Source organism: Maylandia zebra, linkage group LG22 (assembly GCF_041146795.1).
Source record: "Maylandia zebra isolate NMK-2024a linkage group LG22, Mzebra_GT3a, whole genome shotgun sequence".
Classification (NCBI taxonomy): domain Eukaryota; kingdom Metazoa; phylum Chordata; class Actinopteri; order Cichliformes; family Cichlidae; genus Maylandia; species Maylandia zebra.
Window position 1 is genome coordinate 7,662,056 of NC_135187.1, and position 26,390 is coordinate 7,688,445.

A 26,390-nucleotide genomic window follows, 5' to 3' on the forward strand; every position below is an offset into this window, starting at 1 on the left:
AGCCAATAAGCTCCAAAGGAAGTCAATCCCTAAAGACTTTCATGTACTTATGCAGAATTAAAGAGAAGAAATAGTCATGTTAACAGCTTGGCACTTAACTAACAGATTTAAAGAATAGTGAGGCTTATGACGAGTTTACTTAATACAGACTCGTCCACTTGTCAGGTGGATTCTGAGTAAACTGCTAGCTGGTACCCTTCAACTCAGATATCTGGAGCCATGAACTGGACTGCATGTTTGTTTCTTGGTGCCTTTTGGAGCATTTTGAATCAAATTCACTCTAAAAACAGTTTTCACTGCTGTGTGGTTATTTATAGAAACACACAGTGCATGAAGTGAGAAATTCTTTTAACATCTTTGTCACCAGTTTGCACAGAATGTGGAGGCAGCTTTCTAACAAAGCTTCATTCACTTCACCCTCTCGGCAAACTATGATAACACCTGGCTCCAAAAACCCCCAAACAGCCCTGCTGAAAATACTAAACTTAAGAAATCAAAAGAAAATCTGTGACTGTCTACATCCACCTTTTACATATACGGGTAAATATATATAGAGAAGTATAACAACAAGCTGCCACTGCAGCTACAGTAAAAGGCTGAACTCAAAATGTGATTTAAAAAAAAGGACAACGTTATAACTCTTAATTTTCTTAGTCTTTGATGTGATGCAGAAGACAGTGAAAATTAAACATCTTTGCTGAGATAATGAAAAGCACACAGGAGTCGAGACCAGTACAGATGCACCAGTGAGCTTTAAGTATTTGGTTTTACCTTTAAACCATCTCCAAGGCTGAGTGCTTACAGTGCTTACGCTGCTGATTTTGGCCTATTATCTGTTTTCCCTGCCTGATCCTGATGGTTTTGACCATCACTGGATCTTTTCTAGAGCCGTACCCGCTTGTTGAGTGAGTTCCATTGGAGGTTGGTGGTCTCCAGGTCGTGCTCCAGCGCCTGGGTGTCGGTGTGTTTGGCGGCGCTCTGGATGAGACCCTGACCCACTGCGTTGACGTGCTGCAGCTTTGGCTGAATGCTGTCTACCTGCTCTCTCTCCACAGCCTGAGAGGAGAAGGAAGAGAAAGAAAGGGGTTTGTCACTGACTGTTTGACTGACTTACTCCATCCATGAATTATTAAAAAAGGAAAGAAAGAGTTTCAACTGTTTATTTAAACACACAGTTCAGCAGCAGTCTGCAGCCAAAAATACACCACATACTCAATCTGCACGACAACAATTGGAAGTGAACCGTCCCACTTTATGTGCCTACATATAGAAGTGGATATACTGGATAGAGAGGAGTGGGAGACAGGAAGGGAACTGGAAAAACGAGGGTGGAGGGAGGAGGAGAAAAAAAGGAGGGGTGAGGGGGGGATTACGAGGATTAGAGGTTTAGACGAGTAACAGGATGGCTGGAAAAGGCTGAGTTGACAACACACACACACAAACCGTACCGTATGGGTGCACACAGCCCTCACTCGCTCACACCCCCAAATCCACACACAAACAGGCAGGCAGACCTACACCAACACACGTTTATAAAACATACACACACAACTTTGCCTGTCTGGCCACATTAATCACGCATGCACGTCACAGTGGAGGGCTGGAGCCATCTTGTGATGACAATAGAAGCAGCCATCCGACGCTAAAGACAACCAGACTTGACTTCCCAGGCCGAAAAAGACTGAGCGATAGCCAATAAGTCAGTCTCCCTCTCTCAGAGTAAAACTGTGTCACGGCTGTAAGCAAACACATTCTGCAGCGGTGACGGGTCCCGTTTGGCTCACCGATGGAAAACTGCAAAGCTCTCCAGCAGCTAAGGTGTCAGTAGTAAACTGAGCGGTATTAATCTGCAAGTTATTTATCTCGAACTTGGGAAAAATAAAATATATTAGATTTTTGAAACCGTATATTGACAATCTAATATTATTACTCGTCCCGTGGTAACTGTGATGGGCGTTTTTCATATCCTACATTTCTTTCAAAGGCCCCACAAAAACATCACATGACAAACCTGTGTGACTTGACTATAATTTCCACATTTCAGAATCTGGAGTTCTTCCCAGACCTATAAATTCTTGTTCCTGTTTGGTTTATTAATGCTGTTTTTCTAGAGGGGTAAACAGTTTTCGCTGCAGCCTTACTGTGAAGAAAAATAGCCCCAAACCACGACCTAATGCAATAAAATGTCAGGACAAAAAGAATGACATTCTGCTAAATTCCAGTAAACCATCCTGTTATATCCAACAATTTGCCAAATCCGCAAGACAAGGTCGAAAATTTCACAGTATTCCACCAACTTTCTGACCATGGGGAACGCTGCAAACCACCACAAAGGAAATCTTCTTGGCTGCCTCTGGGATGAAATCCCATCAAATGGGAATCCATGACAGTAATGCCGGGCTGAGGGGCGGGGAGGAGCGGGCTGTCGTGAAAACATTTGAGAAGTCCTGACATTTAGAATCGGTCCAAAAAGGGAGAATTAGGTCTGGTGGTGGTGGTTTGTGATGCTACTGCAGCCAAACCCCAATGGCCACACAAAGAGACACACACACACAATAACCAGATGTGCACATCCAGGCCACACATACACAAGACTGTGGTAAATCCAATGCCTGAGGGAAAATAGCTGGTGTTAAACACTGAGGAGAGGGGGGCTCACTTAAAGCGAGTGAGAGGAGAAAATGGGAAAATAAAGGTTTGGGTTTCAGGGAAATGCCACCACAGATTGGGAGCATTCACAGCTGAAAGTGTTACCAAAGTAATAATGTAATACTGTGTTAGATAAATGGGTCATTATTTTCACTATGAAATGTTAGATATGTTGTGTTTTTGTAAAATTGTAAGATGCAAAACAATCCTGCATTCATCGATTTAAAGTCAGGTGACAGTGAACAGGTGAAAGGTCAGAAAACTGAACTTTCCACAGATTTCTATTCAAAGTTTTTCTATTAGATTCACTAAGAATAATCAAAGGTTATCTTCAGATATCCGCATTCTGCTAAGTAATGTTTTTTTAACGTGATAAAATGTGGAACTAAAGAGTGAATTTTCTTCAGGCTTTTAAATTTATGATGAAAAATAAATCTCGAGAAGAAGAATTACCATTCAGGACATGATTTGTTGAAGTCTAAAGCTTTGAAATCCTTACACTCAGATTTATGATGTGCTGGAGACATTTACAGACTCGCTGTTGTAGCTGGACTGGAAGTTGTTGAGCTGCAGTTGGTCATAATCAAAGGCTTTACAGGTTTCTGCTCATCTGGTTTATATATGGCATCAAACTACAAGTCGTCCATGCCAGCACGCACGTGTGCGTTTGTGCGTGTACTTCCATATCTGTGTGTTTATAGGATTCTTTTTTGTGCAGAAGTGCTAATCAGTGTGTGTAATTATGTGTGTGTGTACACGAAATGACTAAGTGTTCTACAGGTATTAGTCACTGTGCATGATTAAATATGAATGAGCCGTTTTTGTGTGTGTGTATTCCCGTCCAGTTTGGACACAGCTGTGTTGCGGCGATGGGCGTCATAGCTGCTTGGAACAGGAAGTCTGTCGGCCAGAACAACAATGACTTTAACCATGACCTGCTCCACCCTTCGCCTTATCCTGACGTGTGTGTGTTTGAGATAGAGGAGAGCAGAAAAGGAAAAAACAGGGAAAGTCCGCCCATTCATCACCTACACACACGCACGCATGCACAGAGATGTATATAAAAACGTTATAGGTTGTGTGCGCTTGCATTTCTGTCTGCTCTCCCTCCTTTTTCTTTCTTTTCTTTCTGCCTCTACTTCAGCCGCCCTGCTCGCTCTCTTTCTCGCCAGCTCTGAGTAGCTGAATCTACTAAACCAGAGCTCTGGAAAATGTCCCACATACTTGTCATTCTTCTCTACCTCAGCCAGCAATGCAGCAAAAAAATAAGAATTAAAAATGCACCCAAACTCTCCGACTGATCTTACTTAGCTTTAATGCCATACTCAACCTTTCTCCTCACGTCATGTCATCATTCATCTTTCTACCTCCTCTCATCTTCCTCTCGTTCTCCCCGCCATAGCCGCCTCCTCCTCCCGTCTCCCATACTTCCCCTTCTTCCTACTCAAACTCTCCATCTGGACTGCAAACCCACACTGGCTTTCTCACTTCAGCCGCAGTTCAGCATGGACAGGCGATACAAAACACTGGGATGAAGGCGGATCTGAGTAAAGCTGGAGAAGGTTGTGAGGTGTTGATACAGGAGGCTAAATAAAGCTCTGTTTGCAGTATCTCAACAGTTTAAAGAGCTGGTGAAATGCTTAGAAATTTAGCAGCCAATTCCCAGATTTAAGTATTTGGCCTGTGCCTCAAAGGTTAACAGTTTGATAAGCGCATCTTTCAAAGAGGATAAATAAATAAAAGAAACTTGCCAAACATTAAATATTCACAAGTAAATAAGCAACAGAATCAAAGCTAAAAATACAAGATTTATAATTTATATATTAGAAATGTGACACCCAAAGACTCGCACTGTATCTGCTTCAACACAACCAAGTGGGAGCGGTGTGGTCACGTTCTGATTCAAACGAAAGCAGCTGACATCACTTTTTTCCTCCAAGGGAGCCACACCCAGTTAAAGAAAGCTCTCATGTAAAACAACTGTTCAAATTATTTGTCTGTATGTGCACCCCCACTGCTCGCAGCTGGAGTCTGATTGAAAAAACATGCTTTCAGGCCCTCAAGGAAACATCCATCATGAGATCACAGGCAGATACTGTCACTTAGTGATTAGTAGATTAATGAAATCATGATTTTAATGACTCCCAATGACTATGAAAATGAGAAAATAGAAAAAAATGCTTATGTGCTCAATCTGTCTTGTGTCATTAATCCCTTTCAGCCCTTTCCCCCCTAAAAGCCCCCTAAAAACTCACTCACCGTGGAGATGAGGGAAAAAGAGAGCCTTTGTTCAACAATAGTAACCTAGAGGTTAGCAAAAGCTTTAACATGGTTTCCAAAGGAGAATCCATGTTGGAAAAGGATTATTAATGATCGCCTGCTTGCCAGCACCTGTTGATTTTTCTGCACAAAAACATTCCCTACTCTGGGCATGCCTCCTGACCAAAACACCACAAAACAAAAACCCACAACTTTAACACATCCACTGGTTTAACTGGGCTGAAATTTATGTTGTTGCTGAAGTGAGCAGTCAAGCTATGATCTCAGTTCTGACCAAGAATAATGGCGAGCACAGTGAACATGTGACTGTGGCGCTGATGTTTAACAACACGGATGCAGAAAGAACTCGCGATCCCAGCAGGAATATTCTCACTGGATCTCGAACTGGAATTTCGCATCACGGTAGCTGCACGGCGCATCGATCGCACACACGGCTCAGATTTGGAGCTGTGCGATGGCATATCTCCAGAACATCAATTTCAGATCACGGACATGCTGGCTGTTAACACACAGCAGCTTTCCTTTAACTGTTACCATTACGGTTACAAACATGCACGAAAGAAAAGAAAAATAAGAAAAAGGAAATTAATAACACACAGCACTTGCATCTAAAAAGATCTGGGCTCTGCAGGATGTTGCTCAGCTTTTCCGACTTGTTATCGAGGCTTTAAAGTTGCTCTCTGAACTGCGTCCTCTCCTTTCATCTGCCTTTCCCTTCATAACTGATTTCTGTTACTATGAAACTTTGTGAGTGCTGGTGGTCAAATCACAAACATCTTCTTTAAGAGTGTCTGTGAAGCTACAACTGCTTGAAACTTGAGAGAAGGTGAGATGAACCTGCTGTGCGATGAAGAAGCGTACACGAGCAATAAAGAGAAAACCAACAGGAGAAAATGAGCACACACTGAACTGGTCCTGACAGCACTGCCCAGACTTGCTTTTCCTTCACCCCCATCCTTCCTCCTCCTCCTCCTCTCTCGCCTTTTCCCCTTCTCTTCCTGCCTCAGCTCTCGTCTCTCCTTCTCTTCCTGTCTTCCAGCCCTTATCCTTCCTCACTTGCTCCTTTCTCTCCTTTCTAATGGAACAAGAAAAGAGGAGAAAGGAGGAAGGGGAAGAAATCTGTTTCCCCACTAAACCACAAAGTGAAAATGGTATTGTCGGTGAGGTTTTCCTTTAATCCACGGTCTAAATAAATCTGACACAGGGATGAAGGGAGCTAATAGGTTCATAAATCCCATTTGAAACCAGCCAACCTGTATTTGAACACCAACAAACAGATACAAATCTCATGCAAATGTGGACTGCATTCAAAACACACTGTCCCAAAACCTCGCCCCACTCCTTTTCTTCCCCTGTTCTGTCCAACCAGCAGTTTTTTTCAGGGGGGAGGGGATTTTTAAACATTTACTTCATTCACAGGATTAATCATCTTCTGCATATTTGTGGGATTTTTTTGTGCTAAATCACTCCCTGAGAGACAAAGAAATGGAGGAATTCTGAATTATTTCCATCTTTTTTTCCCCTCTCTGGTGTTTCTCTTGAAAAATCTCCCTGGATTTTAGTGCTCTGTGTTTTTAAGAGTTTGTCTTCTCGTTGATATCACAGAAAGAAAGAAAGAAAGAGAGAGAGGTGGGAGTGACACAGCATGAGGCAAAGGGGGAGGAAAAATATGTAAAAATCACTAAAAACACTGCAAACATTTGATGTACTATTGATGTATTTTAAACACAACTACCTTCAGTTCTAGTGGGAGATCAATGTCTCCCTGCTTTTGCTTTAATGCTCCACATCCCCCCTCCCTCTCTTCTCCGTCTTTTGCAGGTTTATCCCAGAAGCGGATGTTCACAACCGGAATTATCACATCAATTGAAACACAAATGTATGAGCTGCAGACCTTAAGCCACCTGGCTCGATCTACCCCTGCTCGTCTGTCTCTCTGCTTTTTCATCTGCCTCTTCAGCCCGTTTGTTTCCACAGTTTCATCTTGTACTTGTTCTGATTTCAGCAACAGCTGAAAGCTACAGCAAATCTTTTTAAGACCCATTTATTAACGCCACACCGAACCTTTCAGAAGTCATTTCAAAATAAATATTAAGGCGTTAAGCTGACAAAAGATGTCTTTCCTTCTAGCGGAACATAATTTATATGCAATGTGTAAAAACGTGCAGGATATAAAAAATATAATAATTCTAAAATGTTACAAATGTTTCAGATTTTGTTTTGACTGATCTGTACGGACTGAGAGAAGTTTGTCGCAACAAAGGGAAAAACCTCTTATGACTACAAACCAGCAAACTTTAGAACTGAAGAACGAAACCCAGCAAGCGCTACAACCTGCAGTTCCTCCAATGGCCACTGGAGGCCGACTCAAAAGCGGCGTTAACGCTTATGCACTGGTTAAAGACTTCATTTTTGGCCTCTAAAGCCAGTTTCCATTTCACAGCAACTATATGGTGGATGTCTGGATTTTTATTTTATTTTATGTTTTTAAAAGCTTTCTAGTCTAAATTTTATTAAGGCTTGAATTGAGGGCTGCACTGTATTTGTGATAGTGTTTTTTGGAGCATTTTTAATGCATTTACCTCCCAAATAATGTGTCCTGTTGTGTGTTTACTAGTGCTAACAAAAAACTCAAGCACAGACACGTAGCTGTGTCTGCAAAACGAGTTATAGTTTATGGGTGCAGCTTGCTCATAAAGCTTGGTCATAAACAAGTTGCTGTTAGCCTGGGTCAACACGTTCTTGCCACGTCTAAATACATTTTTATCCCAGGCCAGAATAAATATTTAGGCCCTCCACAGATTTTTGCACTACATCTTGAAACAGTCTTCAGCGTGCAACAACAACAACAAGCGATGGCACTGTTGGGAGGGATGATCTGGATCTTGTTCCGTTTCAACATCAAAAGCACCACAACTAAATAAAAGGAAAACGATTCAGAGCATCAGATTTTATAGGAGCCAACAGAGACGAGTAGCTACACTCCTGAGGGAAGAGATCAACCCTAATCTCAGTGTCATTCACAGCATTATACAAGGTTGGATGCGGTCATCCGTGACGCTGTAAAACATCACAGAGCTGAGTCATTTTCACATATTTATTGACTCTTAAAAGTCTCCTGTTGTTCTCAGTAATCACCCCCCCCCACCCAACCTTTTTGTTCACAAATTCCATTCTGCTCATGAAGCTTAACTTGAGGCTTCAACATGAGAGTCTATCAACCAATGAGCGATGTCATTCATCCATCTTTTACATCCACTCCGTAGCGACTACCTCTGATGTGAGCCTTTAATCATTTAAGACCCTTTTAAGAACTTCAAACCTGTGTCTGCAGAGAGCACCCAAAGACAACAAAATGTTAACCATGAAACAAACTCTTTCAGAACTGTCACTCAGTGCATAAGCTGCCATCGTTCAGCCTGTCTGTACTGTATGTTCCCTCGCTCCAGTTCATCAAACAGCATGCAAAGCTCGTCCATCTGTCTGTCTGTCTGTTTGCGGGACACGCATACACACACTGTGCTTTAAAATGAGCTCCATGCTAATCCAAAGACCTTCTGCTTGCGTCTGCCTGCCAGCGTGGCTCTCTTATCTTTGTACTAAGGCCTCGTGTACCACTAAAAGGTGCTTCCCTGTGAAAACAAAAGCTTCCTCCACCCTACCTCCCCTGTCGCCTGTGTTTTTGTGCCTGCTCCTTTGTCTTAATAAACTCTGTCAGTTCATCTGATGGTATCTGTCCTCCCCATGGTTGTCACATCATCCCTTTTCAATTAATTTCTATCAGCAACTTAACATGAAAATTGCCTGGTGTTTGTTTAAGTGTACGCACTGGTTTTAAACGAGAGCAGAATATTGAAGTGGGAGGGAAGAAATAAAGAAAGAAGAACAAAGAGCACGAAAAAAAAAAGACGTGAAAAAGACGAGTTTAACGAAGAGGAAAAAAGTAAAAAGCAGAAGCAGAGGTGGACACACCGAGAGGCAAACAAGACAAAGACTTTAGAGGTCAAAAACAAGCAACAAAGTCCAGCCCACAGTTTGAGTGTTAGTCCTGACACATCCTTATCTAAGTTTATACTCCCCGGACAACTTCACACACTGTTTGTGCAACCATGCTGGCAGAGGCAGGTCCACTCACAGAAAGCCGCAGTATTTACCTCTCACCTCTTTATCTCAGCGACAAAAGCATCCAAGCATGCATCCAAGCATGCAACAGTCAGTTGAGAAGAGGAAGTGTGAGTCTGAATACAAAACACACAAGCATGCATTGAAAAGAACCTCTTTGGTCACCTTTCAGGAACGTGAACAGAACCCTAGAGTCAAATTTCCTGATTGCTGTCCATTAGTCATTACTGTGAAACAATAAACAGCACAGTGTTTCCGTGGCAGCGGGGTGTTACTAATATGCATACTGAGGTTCAGGATCAGTGCAGTGATCTTTAAATTATTTTCTCAGAAAAAAACCCTGCTAAAGTAAATTCTAGTCATCTCCTTCATGAATGAAAGTTTTAATTGGAGCTCTTTGTATATCTAAGTTGTAAAAAGAATTATTACAGACCTGAAAAGGTCTCATACAGATTTAACAGCCTTCAAATTCTACACTACATAAATATTTAAAAGGTAAGTATAGTCAGGATGCTGGCTTGACGAGTGGCAATCCTAGTTTTACCATTTTTAGTCTTAAAAATATCATCCAGAGCCTTTTCTTTCCTCCTCTGCAACAGGCCTGGTGTCATTTCAGGTCACCTGGAGCTCAGCGCTCTGTCCTGCTGCAATTCTCCTGTTTTACATCTGAGGAGGGAGCGAACATGACATCTGATTGCATTAAACTGAGGCCAGAGCAGCTGTAACTGCAGGGAGAACAAACAAACGAGGACTGATAACACAGAAATCAGTTACACACCCAACCACACACTCACCAATACACGGCGTAATGTACTCTTAAACCCACACAGGGTACAATAATTCGGCCGTTACCCAAGAGCAGCCAACGTTTACCTGGATAAAAAATATAATGTAATAAAACACGACCAGGAGCCTGCGTCGTCAGCGTGGCAGCAGGTGCATCAGCGACCACTCAAACCGCACATTGCTCATACATAATGTACGCGATGAGAAGTAATTACCTTTTTTGCCTTACCTTAAACCGCTAGGGTCATCGTGTTAGAAGAATTTCCCAAAACAAGACGACATTTTTGTTTTATAAGCAATACACTCACACACAGACATTACAAACGGCTCGCCTCTCTTCATGTATGCAAACATCTCAAAGGAGATATGATAGATTTGCTAATATCTTTAATCTCTGAAACCAGCTTTACCCTGTTCGAGCAGCTACGGTTCATTATCAGAACTGCAGCACATTTTAAAAACACGTGAGGAGCAAAAATAAATAAATAAATTCTGAGTCAAGAAGCAAATCTAAGCCAGACGCTGACACCTAGAAAGCAGGACAAGCTGTCAAACGTGCCATCACGATGACATAAACCCATATAAATACACACCTCCGAGATAGAAGACCCGACGCAGACAAAACAAGTCGAATACTGAATGCAGATAAAGATGAGCGTGCTACAGTCACCGACAGGCCTCTGCTGCGAGTTTCAAGTCAGGCTAATTTTGCTGCATTTATAAAAAATTCATATCGGTAACTTGCCTGTGCTTCAACTCTGATCACAAACTCAGAAATCAAATCAATCCAAACAGAAAAGTCACCCAAAGGTCTCACTTGGTATACAAACACAGCCTCATAAAACACCTCAAGCACCTTTCTCACAAATAATTCAAACAACGGGGAAAACTTTGGCCTGTGTTACTCGGGAACACACACATACACAGACACACACAGCTGGGATACGAGCAGCTGCCCTGACTCTGTATGGAAAACAGGCGTTCGGTACTCTATATACAGACAGCATAAACACAACAGCAGCACGGCCTCGGGGGAAGATGTTTTCAACTCTGCATTTGCGATCAGCTCTGCAAGTAACCTGCAGGCCTTGACCATCTCGCAAATAAAAAGGTGATCAATCAAATGCATGCGAGTGCGGATCCCAACCCAAACACACACATATTATAGGTATAAACAGAGTAGCCCTGAGGCTAGTTTCCCATGAACAGCACAACCCCCGCCCCGCTTAGCATCATATTGCAATAATTTAAAGCCCTACTACTGAAACACAACTAGCTAATTATGGCGTCTACATAACTTCTCCACCACTCCCTCCCTCCACATACATTTTCCATGCCATGTCTACATCAGTTATTCTCAACACTTGGCTACCTGACCCAATTCTTTTTCCACGCTGTGCCTCTGTGTGCTCACATGTACACATCTAATGGATCATTGCTAAAAACACATTTTTGATCTTCTGCTGGCAAACTTTTTTTATTAGGGTAAATTTTGATACCAGTAAACCAGGAGTTTAATTTAATGCTTTCTCTTTGTCGGCATGGCATTTATAGACACTGGTCTGTTCCAAATCAATCGGTTTTAGTGCATTTACGCAATCCCAGATATCTAAATGGCACAATTAAACGACACAGCAGCACAATGTGTTATTGTAAATGGGTCATCTCCGAGCACAATACGAGTTTATGTACTCTAGATTTACCCTGGGTCAACTCAGAGTATGAGTCCAAAACACTCAAAAAGAAAAAAAAAAAATCAAACACCTTGATGGTCAAACTTTCAAAATAAAAGCATACCTCTGATTGTGTATCAGGGTTGAAACACGGTAATGCAGTCGAGTCATTCTCTGATTCAGAACCACGTTCTATTTCTACACGGGGGTCTGCGGGTGAAGCTGTGGGGCGCTCGTCTTCCTGGGGCGCACAGGCTTGAGCTCGGCTCGTCTCCGTCTGTGCAAATAGACTCTGTAGCAGACCTGGCTCAAGTTGGTCCCAGGCCAGGTCTCTGCTCGTGAGGGGAGGAACGTCAAGAGCGGAGCCATCTGACTCCCAGTCACTGTCACCTGTCATAGAGCCCAGGACAAACTCCACCCCGTCCATCCCGGACTGGGTACCCTCAGAGTACGAGTCCAAGTCTTGCTCCTGAGTATCCTCACAGGCTGAGCCAACATCTGAAGGGCCGGGCTGGGGGCGTTCAGGTGCTGCCATGTAAACAAAGCTGTCAGGCGAAAGAAAGGATCCCTCTTCCTCCTCGGGGTCTTGGCAGCAGGGTGGTTTGGGGATAGGACTGGGAGGAATTGAGTCTTCAATTGGAGAAGGGGGATAGTCACTGGGGTACTGGGAAGGCGCAGACACAGCCAGGTAAACAAAACTATCTGATATTACAAAAGCTTCAGAGTCTTTAGAATCCAAACATGCGCCACAAGAGTCTGTGTTAGAAGGTGATTGAGGTGAAGAGGCAGGTGGTGCTGAGTGTGTATGCTCAGAGTCTGATCTGGGGGTGCTAGCAGTCATTTTGGGTGTGGCTTCTGGATCTGGGGCTAGTTCAGATGTGTCCAGTACTGAAGCTACATCTGTGGGGACATTTAAGTTTTCAGTGTCTGATCCAAAAGATGTCCCCTCTGGGTCAAATATTATTGCCACAGAAGGCTTAAAGTCTGAGGGGACAGGAGCGTCATGACAGGAAGTTTGAACGTCAACATCCTGTATACATTCATCGTCGATTTCTTTTTCAGCCATGTGCGGAGGCTCAAGGGAGTGATCCATGAGAACTCCCTCGCTACTGTCCAAACTCGGCTCAGATTGGTCATACACATCCCACTCTGTTTCTAACTCCTCTTCCTCTTTCAATTTCCCTTCATCGTGCTCAATCTCTTCCTCCACAGGTTCCACCTCCTCAGCATAAGGGTTGAGAGGGCTTTGAGATGGAGAGGAGGCTCTCTCTTTGTAATCCTCTCCGTCATGCTCTGATGACGCCCCGCTGTCCAGGTCTGTCTCAGTCTGTCCAGCTTTGTCTTTTTCACAGTCTGTCTGAGTGAGGTTACTGGTACCAGTTCTGTCTGGCTGGGATAAACGGCCCCCGCTGGAGTCTGTATCCAGCTGCTGACCAAGTGCAGAGTCTGTTGGGTAACTCATCTCCTCTTCCTCTACCTTACTCTCCTCATTATAGTCAATGTCACAATCTTCATCTATGAAACCATGTTCTTTTTTGTGGTCTTGTGCTTTAATCAAGTCAAAGTTTATAATTTCTTCATTGTGCTCAGAGTGAATTATGTTCGAGTCTCGTGTGGTTTTATCTAAACCAGGATCAAGACCATCAGGCTCTGTAAAATTAAATGCATCTATAGGAAGAGTTCCTTCAAAATCTACACAGCCAGTCTTTGCTTCCACCTCTCTATCCTCTTCCTCCAAATAAGGAAGCGTGTATGGGTCGAGAGGCTCAGGGTCCACACTCATCTCCACTCCCTCCTCTCCTTCATCCTCTTGACATTGCCTCTCCAGCTCTAAAAAGAGGTCATCTGACTCTGCTCCCGAGCTGGGACAAGGTGAAGCACTGGGGACCTCAGGACCCCCAAATCCAGTAGGGGGAGTCAGCACAGGCCAATGTCCAGAAGAGCCCGTTAAATCCCATCCCTCTGATTCCAGTGTTTCCCTGTGCCATGCCTGTTCAATGATCTCCCTATTCTCTAATTTAAGAACAGCCTCCCACTCCCTTTCCTCTCGCTCAGCTCTCTCCGCCTCTGCTTTATCCCTTTCTTTTTTCCAGGCCTCCTCCTCCTCCTCAAGTATTCTTCTAACATTTCTCCGCTCCTCTTCTTCGAGCTCCTGAAGAATCCTGTGCTCATCCTCCTCAAATTTGAGTTCAGATGCTGTGCGTTCTCTGAGATCACCACCCTGAGTACCCCATCCAAGCAGTCCCTCGTCACATCCCTCCTGACTGATACAGGGAGAGAGAGGCAGACCTCCATATATTAGCCCCTCTTCTTCCTTCAGGAAGGGAGATGGGGGGTCTAGAAGATAAAGTGACTCTTCATCTGTGTTATTATCCTCCCCAAGCAAGGGGGGTAAAGGAGGGAGTACAGGGAAGTTGTGTCTCAGGCCAACTTGAGTCCTTTTCCCTGTTGTTATGCTGCGGGGCCAGGTGCGGGCCTTGGTAGGGGGGCAGAAGACTGGTTTTGGTGGGATGAGAGGGGCATTGTCTCCCTGGTCCTGGTCCAAAAGAGGAGAATCCCTCTCTGAATCTGAAGTCTTGACCAACTCAAAATGCTCCTCTGGGATCTGTCTAACTCCAGCTTTAGAAGAGCTAGCAGTCCGTCTGTGCTCCTCTCGTTTTCGGTCTACCTGTCGAGACACACTGGGGCTGTGCTGTGGTGTATTTCCAGAAACCTGCAGTGCTCGAGTCTGACTAAGAGCAGGTAGCTGTTCTTTTGAAGGAGATGGCATTGCGTGGGCCTCCCTCTGTTGCTTCTGAAAAGCAGGATGAACCTGCTTTTGCCTGCTGAGAGGATGTTGAAGAGGAGGCAAAGGGCTGAGTGTGGGTGTCAGCGACGGTGAGGTGGGGACAGGAGGAGTGTGGGGCGCAGACGATAATGGAGAGGGTGTGTAAGGTGGCAAGGAAGGCATGGAGGACGTAGGGGTAGATGGAGGGAGGTGAGAAGGAACAGGTTGTAGAGGAGAGATGGGAATCCCTGCCCCAGACAAACGTTTCTCTGCCCCCTCAGCAGAGGACATCTCAAGTCTTTCTGCAAACTCAGGATAACTCGGGGGCATAAAGGCTTTCCAAGATCGCCGGTTTGGATTGTCTTTCTTATCGCTTCCCTGATGACGTCTCTTAGCCACTGCAGCCACCCCACCAACTGCTGATGAGGATGGAGCAATAGGCAAGCCTGAACCGACGATACTAACAGGAGGTGACATAATCTGAGCATCACCAGTTAGCTTTAAGGCATCAAAGATCACCCTCTCATCCAGTTTCCTCACACCTCCGGCATTGTCTGCACTCCTGGAGACGAAAACACCACCTAAATCAGCTGCAATAGTGCCATTGCTGGATAGCGTGCTTCCCTCTCCTCTCACCTCCCCACCTGAACCCAACGTACTCCTGGAAGGTTGACACAGTTTGGTCCCTTGGTCAATCTGCTCATTGATGCGCATGGTATCATAAATTGATCGCTGGGGGACGTAACAGTCCTCTATGTACGCCTCGTCCTCATCACCTTTTCCAAGGCAGCGAGGGTTCTGCCTCAGACAGTCTGGACGGCTCAGGGGCTTCCCCATTGTGCTGAGAGTTAAGATGCAGGTATGGCACAACACTTAAAGAAATTAACCGAGAAAAAAGGTAAATTAAAAAGGAATCTTTGTGGGAAAAGATGTCCTGTTCCTTTAATTGTCCCTGGTGTAATGATCCACAGAAATAGACAGTCCATGTGGCTGCAATCCTTCACATTTGGAAAAACAAAAAGAAAATTAAATTTTCCATCCACAGCGTCATGTCGACTATGCAGTCTTATGTTCTTTCTATGTCACTTCAACAGCTGAGCACTTCCTGTGTCTTTCTGAGATGCTGTGTGGCATCAGCGGGGGAGTGAGAGAGACAGCCCACCCCCTCGGCACCATATTAATCAGCAGCTCTGTTTATTTCAAAGACTGTTAGGAATGAAAAAACGGTAGAGGGATGAGCACGGGGAGGAAGGGAAAGAAACGGTCGTCATTTCCCCCTCTGAGTAGTCCAAGGTGAGGCAAGCACCATGCAGATAACATCCCTTTGTTTTGCTGTCTGAAAGGCAAAGCAATCCCCTCTCCTTCATATTCAAGTATAGGCACAACAACTCATTCCTCGACTCCGGTTCGACTCCCCTGCAAGCTTCTAGCCTCCTTCCTTCCTTTCTGGCCTCCTCTTTTCTCTGTGGCACAACAGGAAAAGGCTGAGAGCTTGGACAACTTCAGCAGCCTCTGAGAGGCAGGCATGGAAGTGTAAAAGTCTCCTTTTAAGGTGAGAAAACCCACTCTCAGTTATATAAAAGAAAGGCTGCGTGGGGTGCAAGGAACAGCAAAGTACTAACTCCGAGAACACGTTTCACTATTATCTTCTTATTTTCAAAAATATTTCTTGCAGGGAAAATACAGATAAAATCCAGGAAAGAAGAGAAAAAGTTTGTATCTTTTAAAGGATTTTTAAGGCAAAAAAAAAAAAAAAGGTGCAGAAGAAAATGCATGAAAATAGAAATTCCTTTACCAAGTCAATGCCACTTTGTGGTCCAGTCACTGTTCAGGCAGTCTTTTTCTGTCCTCCACTTTCATCACAAAGAGTCAGTGTTTATGCCTGCAGGAAAAACCCTGAATTTTTTCCAAAACGTCTCATCAGTATGATTATCAGTCATTCAGTCTTTAGTGAAAGAAAATCCACTCCGTAATCCATACAACTATCCCGTATTTAATGAAAATGTATTCCGAACAAAGAGAAATCAGAAGAAATCCTCATCCATGCTTCAACTCCTTTCTTTTATCCTGCTGTCTTTCTCTCTTATCCTCGGATCATCTGCAGCTCCAGGGGAGAGCTGGTACCGTGGATCGAAAGCAGGCATGCTCCTGGAGGGGTGAGGCTGGAGTGAAAGAGGGCATCTGGGGGTAGAGAGGAGAAAGGAGGGGGGCTGGGGGTTGGATCCTGGACCAGCCAGGCAAGCAGGAAGGCAGGCGAGAAGGGCAGAGCGGTGAGTCGTGGGACTGTATCCAGAGGGCAAAGTCCCAGACAGCCCTCCCAGCTCCAGTCCGAGCTCTGCTTTGCAGGCAGGGTCTTCCCCCTCTCTACCAGCAGACAATCCCAGGATACGCTCCCTTTCGCTCTCTCTCCGCAGCCTTCTTTCTCCTGTCTCGACTCCGTGGTGAGAATGAAACAAAGTGCCACGCAGTTCCTCCTCTCTGCCTTTGAAACGTGTGGGCTCCGCAAGCTTTCCTCTCCCTTTCCTTTCTCTCACAGCCTCTGTTCTCAGGCCACTACAGAGCTGAAATGGTTTGCAGCTGCTAAAAAAATCTCCCTCTTTTCCTCTCACTCTCGCTCTCTTGCTGCTCCCCCGCCTCACCTCACCCTCGCTCTCTCTCTCGCTGGCTGCCTCCCTCGCTACTCTCGCTGTTTGTGTTTGAATTCAGCTCCGTTTGTTCTGTTTCCTGCACTGGTTTTAAAACACAGGAAGTGCTCCAATCATGCTGGTTTCCTCTCCCTCAAAGAAAAAAAAAAAAAAACCACACATGCGACAGAGGCAGAGAGAGAGGGAGAGAAAGAGAGAGAGAGAGAGGTGTTAGGGAGTTAAGTAGCGAGAGAAAAGGAGGCAGTGTGCTAAGAGGGAGCGTGGAGCCAGAGAGGGCTGTGCAGAAGAGGATTACCAAATAAAATTAGCAGATTAGATAAAGGGATGCTATTAAAACCGTTTTAAAATAAATAAAGGGGGGGGAAAGTATGAATTAAAAAACCAACTATATGATAACCCAGCTGAGAGTTTGCTTCATGCAGGCACTATAATACAGTATCTCACTAACACTGTCTGGCTGCCACTGTAGCCAGATTTGGTACTGTGGGAGAGAGAAAAAAAGAGAGAGAAGGGGGCTAGCGATGTGAGCAGGCTACATTCACGGCTGCATTCATCACAGCTTTGTAATCCACTCTTAATTCTCCGAAGGGTAAACCTCCTCCCTCCTCCTATGAGGACAAAAACACTGTCCACACAGAGGGAAATGATACAGAGTCAAAGAAAAAGAAAGAGAGGAGGGAGGAATGGAGGTAGGGAGAGGAGGGGGTGGGACTGTTAGCCGACGGCAGAGAATGAGGCTTATCAGCAATGAGCCGTCGCTCTCTTTTTTCTCTAAAGCAATAGTCCAGGCTGAAGGCAGACGAGGAAGTCCAGCCTGTTTTTATTCACTCCATTACTGCCCCTGTTGTCAAAGAGTTTTCCCACGTTTCAGTTGAGTCACAAGTTCTCTCGGTGTCCAGTCCAAGTGATGGTAGCAAGAAAAAAAGAGGGAAAAGAGCTGCTCGTGTAAAAAATAAATATGGAGAAGACACAGACACACAAAAGTCTGTGATATTCACAGGCTCCACTTGTGCATTCCCCGTCTGCGCCTTCACTGAAACCCAACACGGCAGAGGAGTGTGTGTGTGTGTGTGTGTGTGTGTGTGTGTGTGTGTGAGAGAGAGAGTGTGAGAGTGTGTCAGAGGGAGACACCAAGGGGCCAAGAGGAAAAGGGGCTGTGCACAAAAAAAAAAAAACAGGAGAGGAGGAGGAGGGAGCTTCTTCAGGTGGCCGCAATAAACCACCGAGCAGCAACCCACTCAGTCAGAAGGGGGATACCAGCTAACATGGCAACATGCCAAAGGTAGAGAACTTTAAGCCACTTTGTTTTTCTTCTCCTCATCCAAAGTTACAGGCTGCTCAGTGCCAGTTGTGGTGGTTCTCGTCCTCCTCCTCATTCTCTGGTTCGTCTTCCTTTTTCAACACAACTGTTTGTTTAAAGCAGCCTGGCAGCTGATCTGAATCGAGGAAAGCCTACTTTCTTTCTCTCTAGCTTACTCCACTGCTTTGCAACGCCTCACAGCTCCCTCATTCTCAACTGTTGCACAGATCAACCCGTGGCTTGCATGTCAAATATGCTAAATACTCCACTCTTTCTTTTTAACTGCCCTCCCTCCAAATACCCACCCCCTCTCTGTCAGTTGCCCTGCAGCTGTCATTGCCGCGTCCAAGGCAAACGTCTTCATAGAAACAAAAGGGGTTTGTCACAGAGTTCGCTACACACACCCACACGCGCGCGCATGCATGCATGCAGCGCTCGCAAAATCTCGCGTGACCCACGGCTAACTGACAATCCCCTCTACACAGACCACAACAAGGTTTAAAGCCAAGCATTCGCAGATGTGGGCCAGCTACCAGGAGAGGAGGAAGGACAGGCACTGAGGGGAAAAAGTAAAAACAAAAAATGAAGAGTGGAGGAGCCAAAAAGGACGATGAGGGGCTGGTAATTAGATTAGGCTAGTTTAATTTATTCATTTAAATTAACCCTACCCCCTCTTTACCTCATTGACTACTGACAGGCCGCATTGTCTGTGCCTCCACCCGTGCCCCCCTGGATTGGCTAAAGATTAAATTTGATTAGTCAAGTCCTCTGCGGATCCACTTGCGCTGCCCTGCTTTACTATGATTTCCACTCATTCCTCAGTCGTCTCAGCTAGTTTAACAGTCACACAGTTGATGGGATGAGCAGTAGCGAGGCTGTTTAGAGGCGGAGAGGAGTAAAAGAGCGTAAGGATTAGGGCTTTAATTTTCCCCGGGGCCGATCCTGTGGTGCAAACTTTACCGAGGTGCAGTGTGCACTAAATGGCCTGCTTTCCGAGTTAAAGGCTCACACTGCCTTTGTCTGCACCTAGAGGCTTGAAACCACTTAGTGTGGCTAAGTGACATTAACACAAACACAGGTGGAGGGCATAAAGTATGTATTATTGACTTTTCTGGGTCGTTTATTTGCTCTTGGGGGAACACCTGTCGACAGGAAAATATACTTTTTTCCCCCCTCTCCCTCCTCCTCCACGAGCCAAAGTAAATCTATAATCTGTCTCTTCAAACCGCTGCCATTTAATGTCATTTTCCTCGTCAACATCTTGCTTTTCAAGCTCCCTCCCCCTCTGTAGTAACCTGGTAGCAGGAAAAAAAAAGTAACTGCCATCTCCATCACCCTCCCTTTTTCCAACTCTCAGGGGTAGTTTTATATTAACTAGCAGAGCGTTTCACCTGCCTGTGTGCACGTGAAAGCATTTATTGTTCTCAAGCTTCCTCAGTCTGAGAGAGAGAGACACACAAAGAGGACAAGGACCCACATACAAAAACACCACGAACACCTCTGAGTAAAAACAGGCACGCACATCCACCATCGCGCACAACATGTTCAATAAAAGCACCTGCCAATCACATAAACACACCAATGATGGTCATAATGGTAGTTTGAAACTTTGCAGATTTTCGGGGCCGATTTGCTTTGTGTGTGTTGCAGGTAGGCAGCTGCTTGTGTGCATTTCAATTTAACGGTAAATTAGCCTGCATGTGAACACACACACATGCATAAACACAAACACACACACACTCTTTTAGGAAAACAAGAACTTCACACTCTCCCCAGCCAAACCCTGCAGTGTGTTTTCATTCAGCTGGCAGCCAGCAGTCTATGTTACAGATGGAGTTTAACGTCCATGTGCGATTAATGCAGGAAGGACTTTCCACATTATAAACACTTTGGAGGTCAGCTCTCTGAGGTGGATTACACCATTTGATCAGTTTTAGTGTGTAAAAATAGGCTGATCCTCCGTTTTCAGTGACCTCATGTTTCTCTCTCTCACCCACACACAGCACCTGTGAGGCAGCCTGCCAAGGAGTCAAATCCAGAGGTCATCCCCCTTTTTCTTTCTGGCATGCCTCCTCTGCTGTTTTTATTCGAGCCTCTTCCTCCTCCCACACATCCACGTTCACACACCTGACTCGCACTCACTGGGATCTTACACCACCCTCCTGGCCCAAAAATCTCTCATTCAGTGTGTTTGCTCTCAGCCATGGCATTTATTTATTGTTTATTATATGCCATCATAAGGCGGATGACAGTCGCAATAAGCACAAGGTAAACAACCACCATTACAAGCTTTACGGTTGACTACATCACGAAACAGCAAGAATTATATTTGATACTTGTTAGGGTTCACTGTGCTAATGTTATGCTAACATAGCTGTTTTGCTAGCGATCATGTAGCGCATCATTATATACCAGCTAGTCCAACTTCAGTAACCCCACAAACGTCACTGCTGTTTACTTTTCTGTCTTCATTTATGTTGGAAGTGATAGCAGAGCAGTACGTTTGAATTTTTCAGAAATCTCAGTCAGAACATGCTACATCACGTTTAGGTGGAAACTAGCGAGCTAACTTCCTGCTAACTTCTAACTCCGCTGAATTTAATAAATTCTGTTTTCATGGATGCCTGGATGTTAAACTTAATTGTTACACCTGGTAAAGCAGCAATGCTGATCATTTTATTAAAGATGAAAGAATTTAGACAGTTTTTAACTCTCAGTCATGCCGCAATGTTCGTTTGACTTTGGGACCTGAAGAGGACGGAGTTTTGGACCCAGATTACTCCACGAGGCTCCTGACTACGGTAGCCGTAATGCTCCGACAATCCATCAAGCAGTGCGGCTTCATAGCTTACCAAAGTTGTGCTATGGATATGACGCCGTGTACCACATAAAATTGGTTAGAGGTCAGTAAACACAATAAGAATTCGTACATACACAGGGTAGATTTTTGAGAAAATTAAAGGATTTTAAGTGCGCCTTATAGTGCAGAAAATACGGTACAGTTAACCCAAGGTTCAGAAATGATACAGCTTTTATTCTTTTTATTCAGCATAAAACAGTGAAAGGTTACAAAGAAAGCAAATGCTTAACTTGTGAATTTAGAAGCTTTTCTGTGTCCCTGAGAATGTCTTTGTTGTACTAGTCGCTAAATGAGACCATAGAGTTTGTGCATTTTGCTTTTGCATAACTTCAAAAATCATCAAAGCTGCATCAGTTTGTAAAGATCGCATTGCTGGAAAAAGCCGGTAAGCACCAATAACTTTTCCCACACCACACACAGATCTTATTTACTGTGATAACACAAAAATGAAAGCTTTTTGTCTAGGAAGCCAGCATGGCACCAACTTCTGGGTTTGCCTAGAAAAACAAGTAAAAGCTGCACAGATCTGCTGTGTTTCACATCAAAACTCACAATCTGACTCAAAACGACAGTTTGTTTCTTTTATTTTTGGCAGCGCTGCTGTAACGCATGAAGAAAATGGTTTGCTGGTATGAGCAAGACCTTTTGTAAAAAAAAAAAAGACAAGTTGTTTGAAAGGCTGTATACGTTGGTCTGAAACGTGTCTATAAAGTTTAGCAAATATTATATTACACTGTTAGCTTTAATGCCTCGATATTTGGTGCAGAGGTCATAAGAATAAATGTTACACTAATTCTTTTCTAAACATTTTCAAGTGTCAAGGAAGTCTATCTTGGCTTGACCTGCAGCATTATTCAGTTTTATTATGTTTATTTTATTATGCCCAGTATTTGGAGAGAGAAGAATGATATCGAGTTCCATCTTATCGGGTCCTGTTGGACAAGTTTTGTGAAAATATTTATGTCAGTATTGTCGAATTTCTCTGAACTGAGAGAAAGAGCGAGGAAAAAAGCGAGAGCGAGAAGACCGGGCTGAGCTGTGGCATACCTTTCTAATTCACAACAGCTGAAACAATATAGGACCTGAGAGGAGGGAGGCCAAGACACACACACACACACACACACACACACACACACACACACACGTATATATGCGCGTTAACTCACACCATCCCGGACACATTTTGATCACAGACAAAACAGTTGCTCACTTCTCAGTCGTTTTCAGATGTATACTGAAGTGAAACATCTGTGTAAATGTGTGTGTTATAAAAAGGTCCAGCCGAAAGGCTCAGGTTTTAGGATAAGATAAATTATATTACTTTGATCCAATCGGCCTCTCAGAGGGACAAAAAGAAAATGCAGCAGTAAAAATAAGAGTCATGACCTCAGACACACACTGAATCTGTCTTTGGCTTACACACAGACTCACACACTCGCATTAGACACGAATATGCAGACAGAAAGAGATCAGAGAGACAGAAAGTAGTCCAGGAAAATTCAGAGAGCCAGTAAACAGAGTTGCCGTCCAGATGATGTATGACTTGGATTAGGCGGGGAGTCATGGGAGGGTTACTGGGTTCTGACACACTGAACTCTACTGACAGCACACAAACTTTTCAGTTCCATTAGACAAGCCGAACTTCAAAAATATAAGGCTGGGAGCATCGACTGGATTCACTCTTTCAGTATCATATGTTTTCTATTTGTCAGATTAAGTGCAATTAATCACCTAAACGGTTTTTACTGAATCCACTGAAGGTGACTTCACTGCTCCTGCTTTTGATCAGGACTTGTTTTGATGTTTCAGGTTTTTTTTTTAGCTTTAACATTAATAATAAGTTTTTATATTACACCTTTACATTTGTACGCTGACTCTGTGTGTTTGTGAGTGTATTAGTAATGTTACCACTGTTCTTGTAGTGCAAAAGAATTTTGCTTTTCTCTCAAGAGTCATGGTTAGCTGGTTAAATTACAAAGAAATTACACAATCATAAATATGTGAAAGTCAAAAAAATCTTCCCAAGAAGTTTTATCTAGGAATGTATGACTAACTGGAAAACAGCACAACATTTGGGGCGCTGAAAGGTTCAATATCTGCATCCACCTTACTGCTGCTTACCAAAGGATAAAGGACTAAATGCGCAAACAACCTTATAGGTGAAAATAGGCCATGTTCCAGCTTCACAGCGGGCCAAATGACGACCAGTGAGCTACTGGCCCAGTTTGGCTCGACTTCTACACCCATCATTAAATAGCTGCTGACACAGTCGGTGCGGGGAAGGACAGTGAGTCACAGGCTTGCAGATTCTTGGAGGACTGAAAACTAGCGCATGGCGAGGTGGAGAGGAGAGACGAAGGAGGCTGACACAGCGGAGAGGAGGAAAAAGGTGCGAGGGAGGAGGATATGGAAGGGGTGAAGACAGAGGAGGTGCGCAGGCATGATTTAGAACTGGGATTTTAACAAAAACGTGTGCACACAAGGACACACAGATGCCTGCTGTGCCGATGTCACCCAGACTAACCAGCCCTTCCCAGGAATGTCCATCTGCAGTTATGGGTTTAGAGCCTCCTAACGCCCCTCTGCTAAATCACCAGTGTGAATATGTGTGCGCGCCTTCTCATCCCACCCAGAGACTATGTCAGCTGCTTAGGGACGAGGGGAGCCAGGGGCATGCAGAGAGATGTTGAAGCCACACCCTGATGTGCGTGTGTGCGTACTTGTGTGTGAGGGTGGGGTGAGCAGACAGCTGAGATTCCGGTTGCAACCCGAAAAAGACTGGAATTAGAAGCATCCTCTGATGCGCAGTGCATACACACCTCTCATCAGGCCACAGAGCAACCCTAAATACAAACACAGATTCCACGGTAGCGCATATGTGAAAACAGGATGGCCAAGTATAAACATGTACATGATAAATGGCAAAACTCTTGCTGGGAACAGAGAGCCAGGCAGGCAGCAGCACTGCCGGCTCATTACATCGTACATGTTCTCCTAAAGGCATATTATTAAATCAGTGCCAATGCAACAAGGGTTTGAGAACGAACACATAGACCAGACTGAAACGTTTTATGATTTACTGGAACCTTTTGAATAGACTTGGACAAAGAGCAAACATTTATGCACCCACTGATAAATGAACTGCATTAACTTTTGTTAGCCTCCCTTTTTTCATCTGGCACGATAATCAAAGTCCAATAATGTGTTTCATGAGAAAACTAATGTCTCGTTCTGATTAGCTATTTTAAGAATACTGAGACAGTAAAAATGGTAAACATCAGTATGTTAGTACACTGATGTTACTTTTTAGCTCTGCTTACCCGAACAAAGCTGCTACTGGCTTCTTGATTTGAGAGATATAAACAAGCTTTCGGGGTTAAAAATGAGCAAAACAAAGTAGTAAAGCTGCAGTTCTTCTAGTGGCCACTTGAGGCCGACTCGTTAAAACGCATAGTCTCATTATTAAAAAAGATTTGGTCTTTAAAGCTACTTTTTTCCATCATGACAACTCTGCATGGGATTTCTTAACACTCACCTGCCTAAATATTATTAAGACTTCCTCATTAGGGGCGTGTCTGCTTTCTCTGTTAACTCCGTTACTAAACTCAACCTCTCAGCCCAATTCATGGTTTTAATGAACTGAACAGTCTGTTCAAGAAGTTTGTGCCCTGGTTATAGTTAAATACTAGTTTAATTTAGATGTTACTTAGCACTAATTAACAGGTATATGTGCATGTGTACCCATACAGTCTAGTGATGGAGCTTGATAACCTAGCTCACACATTAGCACTTCTTGGTTTGAAATAACAACACAGTGAAGGTCAAAATGCTAAAATCGAGATTCAAAATGAGGCTTCACAAACCCGTGGGTGACATCGAGGTGGCGGTTTCTTGGATTTTCAACCCCTGCCAAAAAACTTTTACATTAAACATCACATTTTTCAGTCAGTGACATCTGCTCACTTTCAGTTTCTCACAGCCAAACTTTTAGATGTTTATCTAAGAACAAAATGATGTTTCCGAGGCTCGGAGTGTCTTGAATAAATCGCAGTGTAACAGGAATGCTAATAAAGAGACAAAGAGCAGAAGGAGACTGCTCTCTCGCACCCTCATTGACTCAGTAAGCCTCTGTGAGATCACCATTGGGAACTTTAAACAATAATCTGACAACATCACCACCCACTCCCATGACCCCATCATCCCACGGCTAGCCTCCACCCATACACCCCCCCCCCCCCACCCACCCACACACACACACACACACACACACACACACACCTCATCTTGAGCCCACTGGTCTTTTTAAGCATTGGCATGACATCATCTCTCTGGATTGGAAAAGGGGTCTGTTGGGGGAGGGGAAGGGGGCTGAAGAGAGGGGAGAGGGGTGGCCCGGTCTGTTTTAGAGCCAGACAGACATGTTTAGGTTTGAAATGAGCCTGGATCGGTTACAGAGAGAGTGAAACAGAGAGAGAGGTGGAGGGGAAAAAAACAAAACCAGGAGGGCTGGTTCACAAAAGTGGACGAAAGACATTTTCTCATCTCAAGACTATTAGAAGACACAGGACAAGATATTCTTCAGCTACCAAGAAAAAAAATGAAAAAAGTCAAAACGGGGTCAGACAGAAGACCAGAGCAACGTAAACCGTCTATCACAAAGTTCCTCATCTTTCCCTGTGTATCTGTAATCCTGCCCGATAGTTTGTCTTTTTCTCGATTCTTCACAATATCCCCCCTGCTATCCTCTCTTCGGTGCCCTCCTATAAATACCCCCCCTGCCCCCAGATAGAGTGACAGACCATTTCTCCATGCTCTACATACCCTGCAGACAGTAGCTATTATACATTCTGCCCGTGATATTTTTGCAGTCTGTCTGCACCTCGGCTCACAGTTCACAGCTTTAATAGAGGAAAGGTCTTCATCACTGAAAAACAACACAAACTATTTACCTCTTAAATAACACATACAGACACGCGATGGAATATTTGACTTATATTTTGATTGCGTCTGTTTCACTACAGCTGAAATGCTGCAATTTCACACTGTAGCAAATAGAGTAGACCATTTATCAGGTCTACAGCCATGCTCGTGGCTTTTTAAGGCGGTATGGGCATTTTATTGTCGTGTGTCAAGTTATGTAGCTGTATGTATGTTTCTTTATTTGATCGGAGATTGAGCTTGAGCGATGCTGCAGCTTTGCTTCATCATCTGAGAACAATGAAATCTGTATAGACATTATAGGGAAGATCCCGAGGGCCAGATTTACTAACCAGGGAAAAATAGCGTGTGAGCGTAATCCACAAATAAA

General features: G+C 44.2%; 1 protein-coding gene across 21 annotated transcripts in view; it reads right to left on the reverse strand.

Annotated features, from left to right (window-relative positions):
• Window positions 1-26,390, reverse strand: part of macf1a (microtubule actin crosslinking factor 1a) — a 237,642-nt gene that overhangs the window by 31,506 nt on the left and 179,746 nt on the right. For all 21 annotated transcript variants that reach the window (XM_076879037.1, XM_076879039.1, XM_076879041.1 and 18 more), the window contains one exon: window positions 895-1,056. In XM_076879037.1, coding sequence (XP_076735152.1) covers window positions 895-1,056 — 162 coding nt within the window. The remainder of the gene's footprint in view (window positions 1-894; window positions 1,057-26,390) is intronic.